General features: G+C 38.9%; 1 protein-coding gene across 1 annotated transcript; it reads right to left on the bottom strand.

Moving 5' to 3' along the window:
- Positions 1–4,777: 4,777 nt before the first annotated feature.
- On the bottom strand, positions 4,778–4,909 carry LOC115868306 (thymosin beta-10-like). Its single transcript, XM_045286561.1, has one exon. The coding sequence runs from the start codon at positions 4,907–4,909 to the stop codon at positions 4,778–4,780; it is 132 nt and encodes a 43-aa protein (XP_045142496.1).
- Positions 4,910–16,008: the final 11,099 nt, after the last annotated feature.

Below are 16,008 nucleotides of genomic sequence, written 5' to 3'. Positions count from 1 at the left end.
AGTCATATAGTAATTATAATCTATTATATAACAGAACCTATTTTTATTATCGCCTTGTACCAGGCGCTATGCAAGAAAGCAAGGAGTGAAAAGAGGCACAGGATTTTTCTTCAATTTAATCAACAAGGCCTTATGATGTACTTTTTATGGCCAGGAATATTGTGATTACCTTCTAAACATTAACTCATTTAATCTTTCACACAAAGCTATGAGTTGAGTGTTCCTAATTATCAAACCTACTTTGGAGGAGTAACTGAAGAATTGAAAGAACAAGTACATTGGTCCAGCCTCATAGTTAACAGCAGAGCTGTGATTCACATCCAGGTCCTCTGGCTCCAGAGATGTACTCCACATTTCCAGAGAAGGGCATCTCTAGTTTGAATTTCAGCTCCATCTCCTACCAGTGAGTTGACTTTGAACAAACTCACTTACTTCTCTCCGCCTTATGTTGTTTTTTCTATCAAAGAAGACAATTTATATGAGAACAATAATGCCTTTGAGAAATGAGTGTATCAAGCACTTATCATACTTGTAAACATGCTAGATGTCCAATAAAGTGTTTACAGTTTCAATTCTATAAATTTCAAACATTTGTCATTAACCCAAAAGTCAATAATTCTGCTCAGGCCATGGAAAGAAAGTAGAAATCATAAACTATGTCCCCCATCTCCCAGATGTGCTACTTCCACCAGCTACCCAGTGTTGGTGGTTATTAGTTTCTTCATTTTAATAATCAAGATTGAGAGAACCATATCCAAAACCAAGCATGCGAATTAACCATTGGCCCAATCAATTATTTATGGTATTGACCATATGAAAATGATCAAAACTGTACTTGAAGAATACTTATAACCTGTTAAACACAGCTATTTCTACACAATAATATGAATTAGCAGAAGAAAAGATTGGGGGTAATATTAGTTGAGATGATTTTTGGTTCACACAAGAAAAATCATTGAGATATCTTATACATAATAAATAGTAGCTAATAAATCCTTAAAGACCTATCTCCCACTCCCAAGCAATTAAAGTCAAATGAGGTAACTTGGTGAAAATAAATCCTACTTCAAAATATATAACAGCATATGACTACTTCTTTGTCAATTTATCAGTGTCTTTTCCTGGCAGGGGAGTGGTTAGGAGTTGTATGTATGCTAACTGCTGGGTCAGCTGCTCAAAACTACCAGGGGCTACAGGGACTTCTTTCTACTCAAGTTAACAGTCACAATCTCGGAAACTCCCAGGGGCAGTTCTACCTTGTCTGGTAGGGTCTCTATGAGCTGCCATTGATGGCATAGGGTTAATGTTTTTTATTTTTTTCTTCTTGCTGTCCCTCCATTATCCTGCACTTGGAATCCCATCTCTGCCTTTCCCTTTAGATGACTTGCTGCACTGGTCCAATATATGGCTGCTCTTTAAATTCTATGTGCTTGGTTAAAGCCAACAACACTAAGATTTCTTAGTTTCAATCCAAATATAAAAGGAAATAACCCAGTTTCACACAATTTTTGCCAGCTGCCTTCACTCATATCCTGTGGTCACCACTTAGTATACAATTAATTAGCAAAGACACCTGCCTTTGGGACTTGCCCATTCTTTTATGAAGCCAAGAAAGGATCTAATAAACACATCTAATAAGGAAATAACTTACATGTGGAGTTTGTTAGATAGATTATGGAAAATATAAAAAAGATAAATAGAGTAGGGGAATTGGGGAAGAAACATAGGTTAACAAAGGCCTCATGAAATAGGTAGCATTTGAGAGGAAATTTACATTTGAGGGAGTTAGCTAAACGCAATACCTGATGGAAGCAATATAGCAATATAGAGAGGATATCTGACATATATCTTAAAATATATACCTTTTTGGCTGCTGGGAGAGCAGAGGAAGCAAAGGGAGGAAATAATGAATGCAATGGAGTTTGGGGCACATTTGGAAACTGTAAACTGACTGGCTGTTTGCTGTGTGAAGACTGCTTTAGTTGAGGTAAAGCTGGAACATAGGTTGTGTTCAGTTGACAAAAATCCACTGGCCTACAGTCAATTGTGATTCATAGCAATGGTATAGAATGGACTAGAACTGTCCTCTGTTGGTATTTTAAAATCCCTACAGGAGTAAAGAGCCTCATCTTTCTCCTGCAATGTGGCTAATGGGTTTGAACTACTAACCTTGGAGTTAGCAGAGCAATGTGTAGCCCAGTAAGCCACAAATAAACAAACAACAACACAACTAAGACAAATGAATAAACAAAAACACAACATAAATTCACTGCCAGGAAATTTGATTATAAGCCACCAGGGAGATTTAAATGACACAATTTATATTTAATTCTTCCAAAGTGAGAACTGGCTGATAACATATCACTCCATCATTCGATCTAGAAATGCAAAATTTAAAAATGTTTTGTGACAACATAGTTATTTTTCTATGTTCCTTGTATAAATGCAGAATTTATATATTCATATAATCACCAATTAGTAACTTAATTTAACTTAAACACCAATTTAATACCAATGGAGGGTAGTAAAAGGGGCATCCACTTTAAAACTTTCTCCAAACGCACTCCCATGGAGTCCACTCCATACCACAGCAGCGCTCTAGGACACAGTAGAACTGCTACTATGAGTCTCCAGAGCTGGAAAGCCTCACCTTTCTCCTTCAGAGTGGCTGGTGGTTTTGAACTTCTGACCTTGCAACGGTTAGAAGCCCAACACTAACTAATTATGCCACCAGGAATCAATATATTCTTTAAGTCACTTTGAATTTCAGTTTCATCCATCAATTGTGGTCTTGAGCAAATTATATAACCTTGTTAAGTCTTGGTGACTTTGGATTTAAATCTGTATGCTAATATCTACCTTTATTGACTGCTATTAATGAGAAATTAATGAGGTAAGCTATACAAATTGGTCAATCATAGTAAGTACTCAAAAAATATTTGTTACTCTTTTCCTCTTCTATACTTTCTATCAACCGTACATTTGCTTTTTTCTATTCTGGACTTTGCTTGGCAAAGACTATATAAATGGTAGTATTTTTAAATAAAGTATAATAAGATTATAGAAAAGCATATGTAAATACAACCTACTTTGTTTTTGAAGCAAATTCATCAGTGCACTAATTTAACCAACAGTATTTGCATGCTGTATGTGATATAGCTTGGAATTTAAAGATCAATAAACCAAGGAACTAGACATATTGAATTAATAGCCAATGAAACATGGATTGCTGGGTTAAGTTAAAATCAAAAGATTTCTGTTTCTACTGTACTGCTTTTCCCCCCTGACAATGTGTTATCACTGATATGTAGTTATTTATATTTAAGATTTACCAAAATTATTTTATGTGTACAGATACTAAGTTTTCTCCCCTACCAACCAAATTATTATTTATGATCTTAATATGATTAATGGATTTAAATAAATTATAAATGTAAGCTTTCACATTACGCTCAAAATGTAAAGCATATGCAAAAAAGTACTATGCCATCTATAATCTAACTTCTATGAGTTGGGCACGGTTGTTGCCCTACATAGCCTTTAAAAAGAGAAAGACAATTGAATCTGGGTATATTTTAACACTTTAGTCTTAAATTAAAAATAACTAAAAATATAACAGTAAAGCACTTAAAAACTGAAATTTAAAGACTAAAGTCTGAGTGTATTTTAATGCTTTAGTCTTAAAAAATGCACAAAATTTTAAGACTAAACATTAGAATATATCCAGATTTAATTCTCTCTTTTTCAAAACTATATTGGACGACAAATGTGTTATTCATGGTATTTAAAACTTTATACAGTAGAACTCCAGGACTCGACCACATCAGTACTCAACATAATCAAATTTCAATGTGAACTGTCAAGAGAAAAGTTTGCATCTGAGCTCGAACAAAACATCGGGAACTGACCCCAACACACGTGATTTTTATAAACAAAGGCAGTTCGCGTTTCAGTCACTTGGTGTTGATTGGTGTTAGGACGCGGTGTTTAAACCGTTTGCAGTTGTGTTCCAAGCGTTTTGCTATAATTTTCTGTTTTCGTGGCTTCTTGTACTGTTTTTAGATAAAAAAAACAAACAAACATGGGTCCTAAGAAAGGTTTTTGAAAAGAATCATCATGATAAGGAACTGGTTAACCATGTTATCAATATTGTTGATGATAATTTAGTAAACCCTTTTAGAAAACAGTTAAGGAAACGCCAACAGCAGAGCACATTCGACAGCGTTGTTTTTCGAGAAAGGCAGCTAGGCCCGAGTGGAGAGGGCAGAGAAATGAAACAGCTCCTGAAAAGCAGCTACCAGCTAATTCATGGAAGGGGATTCCCCTTGCAAACCTTGGCTCTCTCTCCACATCCGTGTCCCCAGATCCAGAGCCTCATCAGTCTCAAGGTATGGGTCATCCTGTTGTTGTTAAAAACTTTCTAATGTTGTGTTTCTTATTTAAATCATATTATTTAACTCTGAACTTATTTATTTTGAAATTTCTGTGTCATGTCTTATATAAAAAGGCAAGGTTAGGGTAAAGACTTGGTAGTCGAGAATGGATTAATCCGTTTTCAGTTTGTTTGATTTTTTTGGTCATGAGGTGTGTTTTATTTTCATTAATCATACAAACCGTTTTCGACAGTATCCCAGGGCAGACCGGAGAATTTGGTAGTCCCTCCGAAGCCCGGAGGCCGGTGGATTCACCGTGCAGATATCTTGTCGCCCGTGTCCATCCTGCAGGTGACCCTTCTCCACATCAGTCTGGTGGACGATGGACGGGGAATCCGCCAGGATCAGGAGCTTCCACTCCGCTTCTCCTGCTCAGTGGTCTCCTTGGTCAGCAGGGTGTCCTTCTGCGTCTTCGTTGTCTTCAGCTTGGCTTTATTGAAGCTGGCAATTTCTCCCGTGTCTGGCTTGTCAGCCATTTTCTTAACACCATCCCTGGCTTGAACTTGATTGCATCGCATCTGGACGCTCCTTCTAGGACAGAGTAGCATCGAGGTCCGGGGTTCTACTGTATTGCATTAAGTCCATCCCCATTTCACATCCAGGCAATTCAGATTCAGCAACTATATAGAAGGGACTAGCTAGAGCTGCTTCAGGAGTGAGTTCCCAGCCTGTCCATCTGCAGTTCCAGGGAGCCTCTCCAGTGGAGTATCCGCCAGGTCTGAGCCCCAAACTTTGCAGTGGGCAGCCCAGGGGGTACCCTACCATGCCACTCGGGCTCCTTTGCATATGAAGGCCATTGTGAGTATTGGAGACCGTGATATGGGTCAGATTTAGAGGGCGTTTTAATGGAAAAAGGAGCTCTTGAAAGAGGATAATGAGAGACCCCAAATCCTCGCCATTAGGTCTAGGGACTCAATCATTTTAAAGTAACAGAAGTATGACTCTGATTTGTTTTTTGCTGGTTTGTTTTTCTGATTTGTTTTGTAATTCAGAACAATTGGATAATAAAATTACCATATATAGTAACAATAGCAATGACCTTATTATTAAGTGTCTTGTATTTCCATTTCCAGAAAATAAAGTTTCATGAATTTAAGATTGATGCCCATTCTCCTAGATGCCTCCATATAATTAATCAGAAAAAAAGTGAAATTGTTTTCTCTTTTGTCTTATAATGATGAGTACATTTAAATTTCCTCAGATGCCCATTGTTCCAGGCAACAAAAGACATGTTTTCCATAGTAGAATGTCTTCCAGAATGATACAGAATTGTGTATAATGAAATCATGCATCCAGAGTGAAGGAAGTACCTCTTGACTTGATATGCTTCCGAGTATTACTTTCAAATGTTATGAGCTGTCTGCTGTTCTTGCCTTTTCTTGATCTCAAAGAAAAAGAGAAGAGGCCTTTACAATTGGAAAGTACACATCTTGCTCTGTATATTGCTTTTAACAAACTATAGGATGGTATGTGTCACACATGGTTTGAAAAATACAATGACTACATCCTCAGTGGCAGGAAAATATCTGTCAAGTTCAGTAATATAGAGCAGATATTGGATAGAGGGTGCACTGTTTCACTTTCCGTTAGAGAGCCATTCAAATAAATACAGCAATTTACTTCTCAGGTAAGCTAGGTTATTCCATTGTGTATGTGTTTTGAAAAGCTTTTTATAGATAAATTAATTCTTTTCATGTAAAGGATTATAACTTCTATTCCTAGACACTTTTAAAATCCCATTGGTGTAATAAGAAACCATGCATGCTGAAAGAGAGCTGGTGAACAATTACTCTCGTAATGTCTAATGTTGCTGCGTGTCCTTGAATCAAGTCCAAATCATAGAGATACAGTAAGAAAGAATGGAATTTCCTCCATAGGTTTTCTATGATATAATATTACGGAAGCAAATCACTAGGTGTTTTGGTGAAATCCACCTGCTGACCTGCGGGTGCAGCCAAGGCTTACCCTTGTGCCACTGGTCACTTCGCGTTAGTGTGGATAGGTGACAAGTAGAGCCTAGCCTTGTTCCCAGATGACTCACAGGTATTTTCCTAATTTTCAGATAATGATTATAGTAAAATTTCTAGTTGACTACAGGTGCTCTATAATTTGTTTATATCTATTTATCATCTGTTTCTCTGTCTGCCTGACAAATATAGTCATTCTAGGCTGGCTCTGAATCGGAATTGACTCGGCCGTGAATCTGGATTTTGGATTTATACGTTAGACAGACAGGTAGGTAGACAGACAGGTAAATCATCTGATGAGCTTGTCACATTCTGGCCATTGCTCTTCCTCTCAGGCTCTTCCTTATGTGCCCCAGAAGCCCGAGGGTGAAGTGTGGGGTTGGTAATTACAAGGCCCTCTGTCCCCACTCACCAGCTTCAGGAAAGATTGACAGCCTCGGAAATGTCAGGGAGCAGTTCTACTCCGCTACCTAGGGTCACTAGGAGTCCTAATGAACTCGGTGGCCCTGGGTTTGTTGTCTGTTACCCACTGCTCCGCTATACCAAGTCCCAAGTACAAGTTGATAAGACCTAGCGGCGTGAGATGTGGTTAGTTGTCACTGAGTCTGTTTCAACTCATGAAGTCCTAGACACAGTACAATAGGAAGTATAATAGGAAGAACTGTTGCCCAGGTGCCACATATCCTTGCTCTTTTATAGGTTTGAACGCATCATTGAGATGCTTGGTTCTATGCATCTTTGAGAGCTCCCCTCTACTTCACCTTCCCTTTCTCTAGGCATTGTTCTTTTCTGAAGAGATGATCAAAATAAGCAAGCTAAGATCTCACAGTCCTCACTTCCCAGGAGCATTCCTGTCATATTCCTTCTGAAACTGATATGCTTGTTTAGAGCATCTTTACTGAGAAAAAGGAAAGTAAGTAAATGGTATATTTCTATTGAACTCTAGCTCTGATCTGGCCCATTGGCCTTAGAGATAGAAGGGACTAGAAACAGAGAGGTGAACACAGGTACACGAAATGAGGTAACACATGGGAAAATGGATCAGCATCGAAACGGATCAGGTTATACAAGTTAAAAAACAAGGAATGAAGGATATACTATATTTTGATGGACAGCTTTTCTTTCCTGTATTATATAGCTGTCTGATTTCATTTTGAAGGTAAGACTCGAGTCTATTTTCCATGCTGTTAAGATCATACCTCATATCTCCATTGATTAAGCCCTTGGTAATGATCAAGGAATAGGAAACCTTTAATGAGGCAAAAACTAGGATTAAGTTTTCCCATGCATTCTGTGCCCCAGAACCTCTGAGGTCTCCCCAGTTTTTCACATCAGGGCTACAGATTGTACCACCTCCCCAAGGACTCCAACGGCAAATATCACATCCTCTATTCTGTTAGTTTACCTTTGATCTCCAAGCATGCTTCCTATATTACGTTCAATGACTTAGAGACGCCTTCAAAACCAGACTGCAGTGAAACAAAAGCCAGGAGAGAAGTCTTTCAGCCACTTCTCCATTGGGAATTCATAAAAAAGACCTCTTCTGAGCAAAGACACACCAAGTTGGCTTGTAACAAGTGTGAGAGGGAAGACAAAAATCAGTGAGAAATGAAACAGTGTATACATCAGTAGTGTTCTGACAGTCCCCAACACATCTCCCACATATCTTTATAATTTTCCAGTCCAATATTAGGATGAGGTCTTCATTCCATTTCAAAATGCGGGTGCTGTCCAGTGCTGTGGGATCCCACTGCTGCCCCAAGTTGGATGCCTGTGCTTTTAAACATCAGGCAATTGTGCTCTGCTAAACCACTCCCAGGAGAATGGGGTTTTCTCCTTTCCTTTGAGATAAGAAATTGCTGCAAAGACACCTCAAAATTCCCTTGCATTTGTTCTTTTTCCTTGTTTGTTTTTAATTTCAAGGGGCTCATTGGTTTCGCTTTGTAAATAACAAAAGTTTAAGAAATAGAACAAGAGTGAAAACTAGAAAACAAAATTATGACAGTGGTCCTTTTTAATTTAGGTATGTGGAGTTACTTGATGGCCATGTATATTTCATGCTGATAGAGTTACATTCACTCTTTTTAAGTTTATATATATATATATATATATGAGTTTAGTGTATATATATATATATGCATATGCATTCAGTTATGCTATGATGTAATATATGTTCCTGAAAATTATCATGCTGTGCAAAATTCACTATCGGCCAATTAAAACCACAGGCTTATAAGAAAATGAGATTGGGTAAAGCACTTAAAGTGTCCATTAGTGACACATTAAACAAAAAGGAACCTAAAAACTATGTAGCATGATTTGATATATAATTAACTATTTTTGAATTACTTAGATACTATAATGAACATGACATTTACCACACCTTAAAAATAATGGAAAAAATCAATAGGAATCCTGAATACTAATGAACTCTGAAAAAGAAATCAAGAAAAGATAATGGAAATATTTTAGAATTTTTGTAGAAGTGGGTGTCAAGAGGTCTTAAATTTATGAGTCACTGTGAAGTGGGAAAAGAATTGTTATATGAAAATGAGAAGAAAGTTGAAGGACTAAGTGTGGATGGATTTGGAGCATCTTGGTCCCTGACCCTAAGCATCACAGTTAAACAGGCTTGTCAAAATCATGTCATGTCAAAATCCAGATGCACATTATCTTGTTTGTATGTCTTTAACACATATTAAGCATGTGTCTTAATAGCTGGCTGCTACTATGACCTTGTCTAATGAGTTCCTTCATCTGGATGGTGTGTCTTTGCCATCTCTTGACTTTTTATTATTTAAGAATGTTCTCTTTAAATTATATTTGAGATTTGTGGGTCTCCTTTTGTATCCTAAAACAGATGAAAATTTGAGCCAATCTATAACCTTTTTCTTTAATTAGCTTCTCTACTACAGGGTCGTTATGACTTGGAATCAATTCTATAATGGATTTTTTTTTTTAGTTGAGAATTACTGCATGTTTTCTCAGTTTTGTTTTGAGGCCTTTTTTTCTTCCATAATTTCCTCCTTGGTAAACAGCTAAAGGCATTGTAAATCATAGAAACACTAAGCCTATGGGCACGAACAGAAAACAATTCTGCAGGACCTGGTCATGTCCAGAAAGGTCTTCCACGTAAGATTGGAGTTTCCTTGTTGGCTGTACTGAATGCCATGCTGAGCCTGTTTACAGAATCATAGGGATTTTATTTTGTTTTTGCTACATATCACCCAACACATCCCCACTGCCATTGAGTTGATTCTGAGTCTTAGCAACCTTATTAGACAGAGTCGAGCTGCTTCTTACGGTGTCTGAGACTCTAAGTCATTCTAGGACCAGAGAGCCTCATCGTTGTCCAGCTTTATACACATAGAAACATCAACAACTGCAAAAGGATAACAAAATGCAACCTTCTACAAAGCCCAAGTAATGAACAGAAGTAGCTGATAGATGTTTGTAGAGTTTGCCTGTATATTTACCCTCTGTATAATCTTGCCACTTCAGCTAAATTCAATAGTTTAATTTCACTTAATGTTTCTGTCAAGGAACTCATTTGGTTAGCATAAGCTAACTAAGAATCTACATTATGTTCAAGGTTTTCCCGAATATATCAACCCCATTGGGAGAAAAATATGTTTCAAAGCAAACAATTTAGCAGAAATGACAAGGGGGCTTCAGAAAACTTGTAGAAAAATTCCGTTATCTTTCAATGCCATTTTTCCATGAACTTTTCGAAGCACCAGTATGTGTTTCAAAATGTGTACCTCTACATGATCTATACATTTAATATTATGTGCGTGATTTTCCTTGTTTTTCTGTTTTATTTTTCCCCACCCATGGGAAAGGGAGGCTCTTGTGGCACAGGGGTGCTGAGTGGAGCTCAGTAATCTTCAATTTCAGCAGTTTGAAACTGCCCAGAGCTGCTCGGGAGAAAGACAGGGCTTTCTACTCCTACAAACACTTATTGTCTCCAGATTCACAGGGGCAATCCACCCTACCCTGCCCCACAGGGTCATTGTTACCTGGCATTGACTCGATGGCACTGTTTGGTTTTGGTTTTGAGGGTACAGTGTGTTGAGGGCTGGGCCACTAACCGCATGATCAGCGATTTGAAGCCAGCAGCTGCTCCTAGGGAGACATTTGGGACTCTCCTCTCCCATCAAGGTTTGCAGCCTCTGAGTACACGGGGGCTGTTCAACACTCCAAGTTGCTATGATTTGTAATCCAGGGATAGCAGTGTATTTGGTGTGCGGATTTGGATGGGGAGAGAAAAGGCAACAGTATCAAGAGCATACGTTTGGTCAATTTTTGATACTATAAAATTTTTGCAATAAAATTTATGCACAGAGATTTACATACTGCTAAATAATTAAAGACAGCATTTTTTTAGTTGTAAGTACAGTATATCTCTTACTTTAAATTTAAATATATATTTCCAAATTATATTTACAAAAGACAACAACAAATTACATCAATGGGGGGGGATTGGTTATTTTCCCTTGTATCTTCTTTAGCAGTCAGTGATATCTTTGTAAAAATCCTTTGCAGTGTAATATAGCATGGATATCTCATTCTTTTATTAATTTTCATTTTACCATTGTAATAAAGGGGGTAAAGGATATTTGCATACAGTTTAAGTGCCACCAGTATTTGTCTCTACTTTTATGATTCTATCCGTGGTTCTTTTTTATGTTGCATTGTTAATTTTTGTTATTAATTTATAAGACATTCACATATTAAAATTTCAATCATTCATTAGTCATATATCTCTCAGTTATTACTCATTTCTAAGTGTACACTGAATATTTTAAAAATCTTTTGTAACTGCATTGCTCCTTTCTTTTTCTGATTCGCTTATTTTTGGTTGGATTTATTTATCATAAATTTCTTCAGGTCACCCATGTGCAAACTGTGGTCATTGCTGCACATCTAAACGTCTTTGCACATCGCTCTGTGGCCGACAGGGAGATCATGTCTTTTCTGAGATGATGTTGTTGTTAGGTGCATTTGAGTAGTTTCTGACCCAAGTAACCCCAGGCACAATGGAGCAAAACACAGTCCAGTCCTGCGCCAACCTCCCAACTCTTCTTATGTCTGAGCCCATTGTTGCAGCCATTGTGTCAATCCTTCTGGTCAAGGACCTTCCTCTTCTCTCTGCACTGCCCTCCTCTCAGCCTCCTCCCAACCACCGCACCAGCACTTTGCCACGCAAGCTATCTTCTCCAGGGACTGCTCTTACCGTATAGTACGTCCAAGGTCCCTGAGATGAAGTCTTGCCAGGCTTTACTCTAAGGAGTACTCTGGCTGTATTTCTTTCGAGATGGATTTGTCTGTTCTTTTGGCAGTCTGTGGTATCCTAAATACTCTTCACCATATCACAATTCAAATGCATTGTTTCTCCTCCTGTCTCCCCTATCCAGTGCCTGATCTTCACATGCATAGGAGGCAATTGAAAATACTCTGGCCTGGATCAGGCTCACGCCGTCCCCAAAGTCACCTAAAGTCCAAAATTCTTACTTTCTGAGATAAGAATGTGTAGTTTTTTCTCTCAGTAAAGTACACATATTTTCTACCATTTTTTTCAGCCTCAAATGGCATAGTTAAAAGTATATTGTCAAATTACTTTTGTTGGGTAATTTGGTTTTTCCTAACAGGAATATAATTTTACTTCATTGTTTTTTAATGAGACTTTGGAATTGGCTAAATCAGTTCTGCTGATTAGTCTTATTTGTGAGCACTGTGAGCTCCCTGTGAGCCCAGTGTCCTTGGATGTGTCATGAGGTCAGGGACAAACTATTTGCCATCAAATTAATTTTGACTCATGTTGACCCTGTAGGCTTCAGAGTCAATCTGTGCTGTCAGTGGCAGATTTTTGAATTAGATCTCCAGGTCTTTCTTTGGAGGCACCTCTGTGTGGGTTTGACTCTCCATACTTTTGATTAGGAGCTGCTCCTTTTACTATCCCCTGAAACATTACATTTTATAATTATTGCCACAATTGTAATTGGTTTTCCTCTGAGATTTGTAATATATACAGCTCCTGATTCTTCCCATTTTCTTTCAGCATCTCACGTACTATGGCAATATTCCAAGAAGAGTTGGATTCTTTTAATGAAGAATAGAAACTTAAGTTTGGTTCCTTAGCTCACGTGTGCTCATTGCTTCTGGAATGTTCTGCTTCCAGGCCTACTCAGTAGACAAATTTGGAAATGTGTGTGTGTGTGTGTGTATACATGGATACCCACATTCATGTGCACATTGCTCTCATATATCTACATATATGCTCTCCACGTGGCTCTTCAAGGAAAGGTAGTAACTCCTAGTAGTTGTGAGTGTACTCATTAGACAGAGTTTAGCTCACAGTCCCTTCAGGATTACCCTAAACCGATGAGAGCAGCCTCGTACAAGCCTGACGTTTGGACAGAGCATTTATTCCGGGACTCACCAGGCAGAGTTACAAAGATCTTGACATCAGTAGATAACTCAGATGTGCTAAATATGCTGCAAAGTTTCCCTTGAGACTACCCAAGCATGTGCACTAGCTCTACCTTTCCTTTTGCTTACTCACCACTCTTGCCTTCTATAGGCATTGATCCTTTAAAATAATTCTGCACCTAAAATTCTGCCTTCAAAGAAGCTACATGCAAATAGGTCTTTCTGTTTATATTATTATGCATTTCTCTATCTGTAAACCAAAGTAACAAACTACCATCAAGTCAGTTGTGACGTAGAGCAGTCCTGTAAGACACAGGCGAGCTGCCTCAGTGAGTTTCTGAGACTGTCCTCATTGGGGAAAGCCTCATTTTTCTGCTGTGGAGGGCTGATCATTTCCAACTACTGACCTTGCAGTTAGCAGCCCAGCATAGAACCACTATGCCACCAGGGCTTCTATCGTCAATCTCTCTATCTATATCAATCTTTTAAGATCCAGGCATTCACATAATGCATTGAACAAGTGAATGGTGCATGATTTAAAATCAAGAATGTTGTACATCCAGTTTGTATCAGCTCATTATACTTATTCATCCTGTATATTAAGAAAGTCATACGAGAAGCTAAACTATATGAAGAAGAATGTGGATTAAAGAAAGGCTATTAACAACCTATGTGGGATGATGCAGATGAAAGTGAGAAGGACTTGGAGCACTTGATGATGATCCAGGATTGCACCTGTGTTAGTCTGGTAGCTAGAGAAGCAGATCCAGGTAGACTCGTATGTATATAAGAAAGAGTTTTATAGGCAAGAGCAACTGAATATCGAGAAAGCACCCCAGCCCAGTCCAGACCAAGTCCAGCAGTCTGATATTGGCCCATATGTCCAATACCAATCTATAAATTCCTCTTCAGACTCATGCAACACATGCACTGATGTCGAATGCATGACGATCACAGGACAGTGGGTGGGAAGTCTTGTGCATTCCATGGTGGTAAGGCATCTTAAAGCTGGCAGGAATCTCCACATGGCTCCTTCAGCTCTAGGTCTCTAGCATCGCTCCATGTGTCTTGTCAGCAAACGTGTATTGCAGGGAGTGAGTGTGTGTCCTACCTCCAACGAGCTATTTATCTCCTTAACACCTCCAAATGAGGTCATCAAGCTGCGACCTGATTGACAGGCTAAACTCCACTCCTTTCCTCTTAAATCTCAAATTGACAATAGATTACATAAGTACCACAGCGTCCTTGATATACTGCATCCTTGTAATATAAATTACAACAACAATAAAAGGAGCACAAAAATACAACAGAACCAATGGGTAACATCACAATAAACAGATAAAAGGGTGACTTTGTCAAGGTGTACTGTGCTTGGAACTACAATCAATGTTCACGAAAGCAACAGTCGTGAAATCAAAGGATGCATTCCATTGGGCAGATCTGCTGCACAAGGTCTCTAAACCATTGAAGATCAAAGACATCCATTTTAGGATTAAAGTGTGCCTGCCACAATCCATATTTTCTATCACCTCATATGCATGTGAAAATTGGACATTGGCTAAGGAAGACTAGAGAAGAAATGATGCATTTGAATTTGGTGCCGGTTAAGAACATTGAAAGTACCACGGGCTACCAAGAGAACAAATACATCTGTCTTAGAAGTACAGTCAGAATGCTTCTTAGGATGGCGAGCCTTCATCTCAAATACTTTGAAGACGACGACAGTAGAGAACAGTTGCTGGGAATGGACATCATGCTTTGGTCAAATAGAATGACAGCCCACAAAGAGGAAGGCCTCCAAGGAGGTAGACTGACAGCATGGCTGCAGCCATGGGCTAAACATGAGGACAATCGTGAGAAGGGTGCAGAGCCGTACGATGCTCGTACAGTTCATAGGGTCACTGTGACTCAGGACCGACGTGACAGCACTTAACAACGGCAAGGATGATGCCCATGAAGCTTGAGTTATATTTGCTTCCATCCTCCACTCTTCCTGACCAATTCTGATGCCAACAGGCCCTGCCACAGAACTCTACTTCTCAGCTTGGTTCCACAATTCTTTGCATGGACCATTTTGAATGAATAGACCGTATATGCAACTATAGGATTTATTAGGGAAGATCACAGGTTGCCATTGAGGATCATAAAAGTTCTTCCAGAGAGTTCTTTCAGTCAGGACGACCTCTTCTCTGCCATGCCCATGGGAGAGCCTCTCTCTGGTCTTAGACCTGTTAGCCTGCCCTCTGCCTTGCTTAGGTAGTGGTACGAAGCTCTTTTAGAACTGAGGATTAATGTTCGAGGGGTAATCCAGTCCAACATAAGTCTCAGTCCTGAGACACCTTGCTTTAGCTACGTACGTAGGCAAGCAAACCTAGCTTCTCTGATTCGATGTCTGGAGGAACCCCAGTCTACAAGCAAGCCTTCTATTCAAAGGCACTTAGCTTGACTCACAGCACAGCCTAGGAAACGCACCCCTCTTTCTTGTGCTGTTCCTCCGTTCCTCCTCCAGGGACAGGTCTTTCCAGAGGTTCAATGTGCAGTCTTAGGTTCCAAAGGAAGGATTTGCTTTGTGCCTCGCTCACCTGTCTTGATGGTAGTAAGTTCCCTCCTTCCCCTGATTCTCAGGTGGCTCATTTAAAACCCAGTAGGAGGATAGACCGATCATTCCTCTAGTTAGATTGCTGTCTAGAAGCAAGAGACAGAGGGCCTTCCCTTGACAGAAGAGTGACAATGAAAAGAACTATTTGTGATCGGATCACGATGAATGTAAAGCACGGTAGGCTGGATTTTTCAGCACGTTTTTTATGTACTTTTTGTGGGAAAATTAGGTGCCTCCGCTGATAGTTGGGTCAGTTTATACTCGAGTATATAGGTATCTATTTTCCTAAATATATGGAATTTAGGTTTATGTATTTCCTTTTCTTTTAAAGCAATGTTTGTGGAACAGCCTATAAATTAAATATATTGGACTTTTCTCAAAGAATCCATATGAATACCCACATTTCCGTAATGTCAAAATCTGTCCTGCTAAGAACTATCTAAAGATCACCATGAAACACAGTTGTAGAAGCCGATTGACTTTTAGAAAACAGTAAATTATACTCACCAAAGTTGGGGTAAAGTAGAGACATAAATTAAGGAAAGAATGGATGGGTGAGGGCTGAAAAATGAATCAG

The sequence above is a fragment of the Echinops telfairi genome, unplaced genomic scaffold (genome assembly GCF_000313985.2).
Source record: "Echinops telfairi isolate 266 unplaced genomic scaffold, ASM31398v2 ScPeMD7_9;HRSCAF=40, whole genome shotgun sequence".
Classification (NCBI taxonomy): domain Eukaryota; kingdom Metazoa; phylum Chordata; class Mammalia; order Afrosoricida; family Tenrecidae; genus Echinops; species Echinops telfairi.
Note: the sequence above shows the minus strand (reverse complement) of the source record. Positions and strands in the feature narration are given on the sequence as shown.

Coding starts and splice junctions, on each gene's coding strand:
- LOC115868306 (XM_045286561.1), bottom strand. CDS start 4,909: ATGGCTGACAAGCCAGACACGGGAGAAATTGCCAGCTTCAATAAAGCC.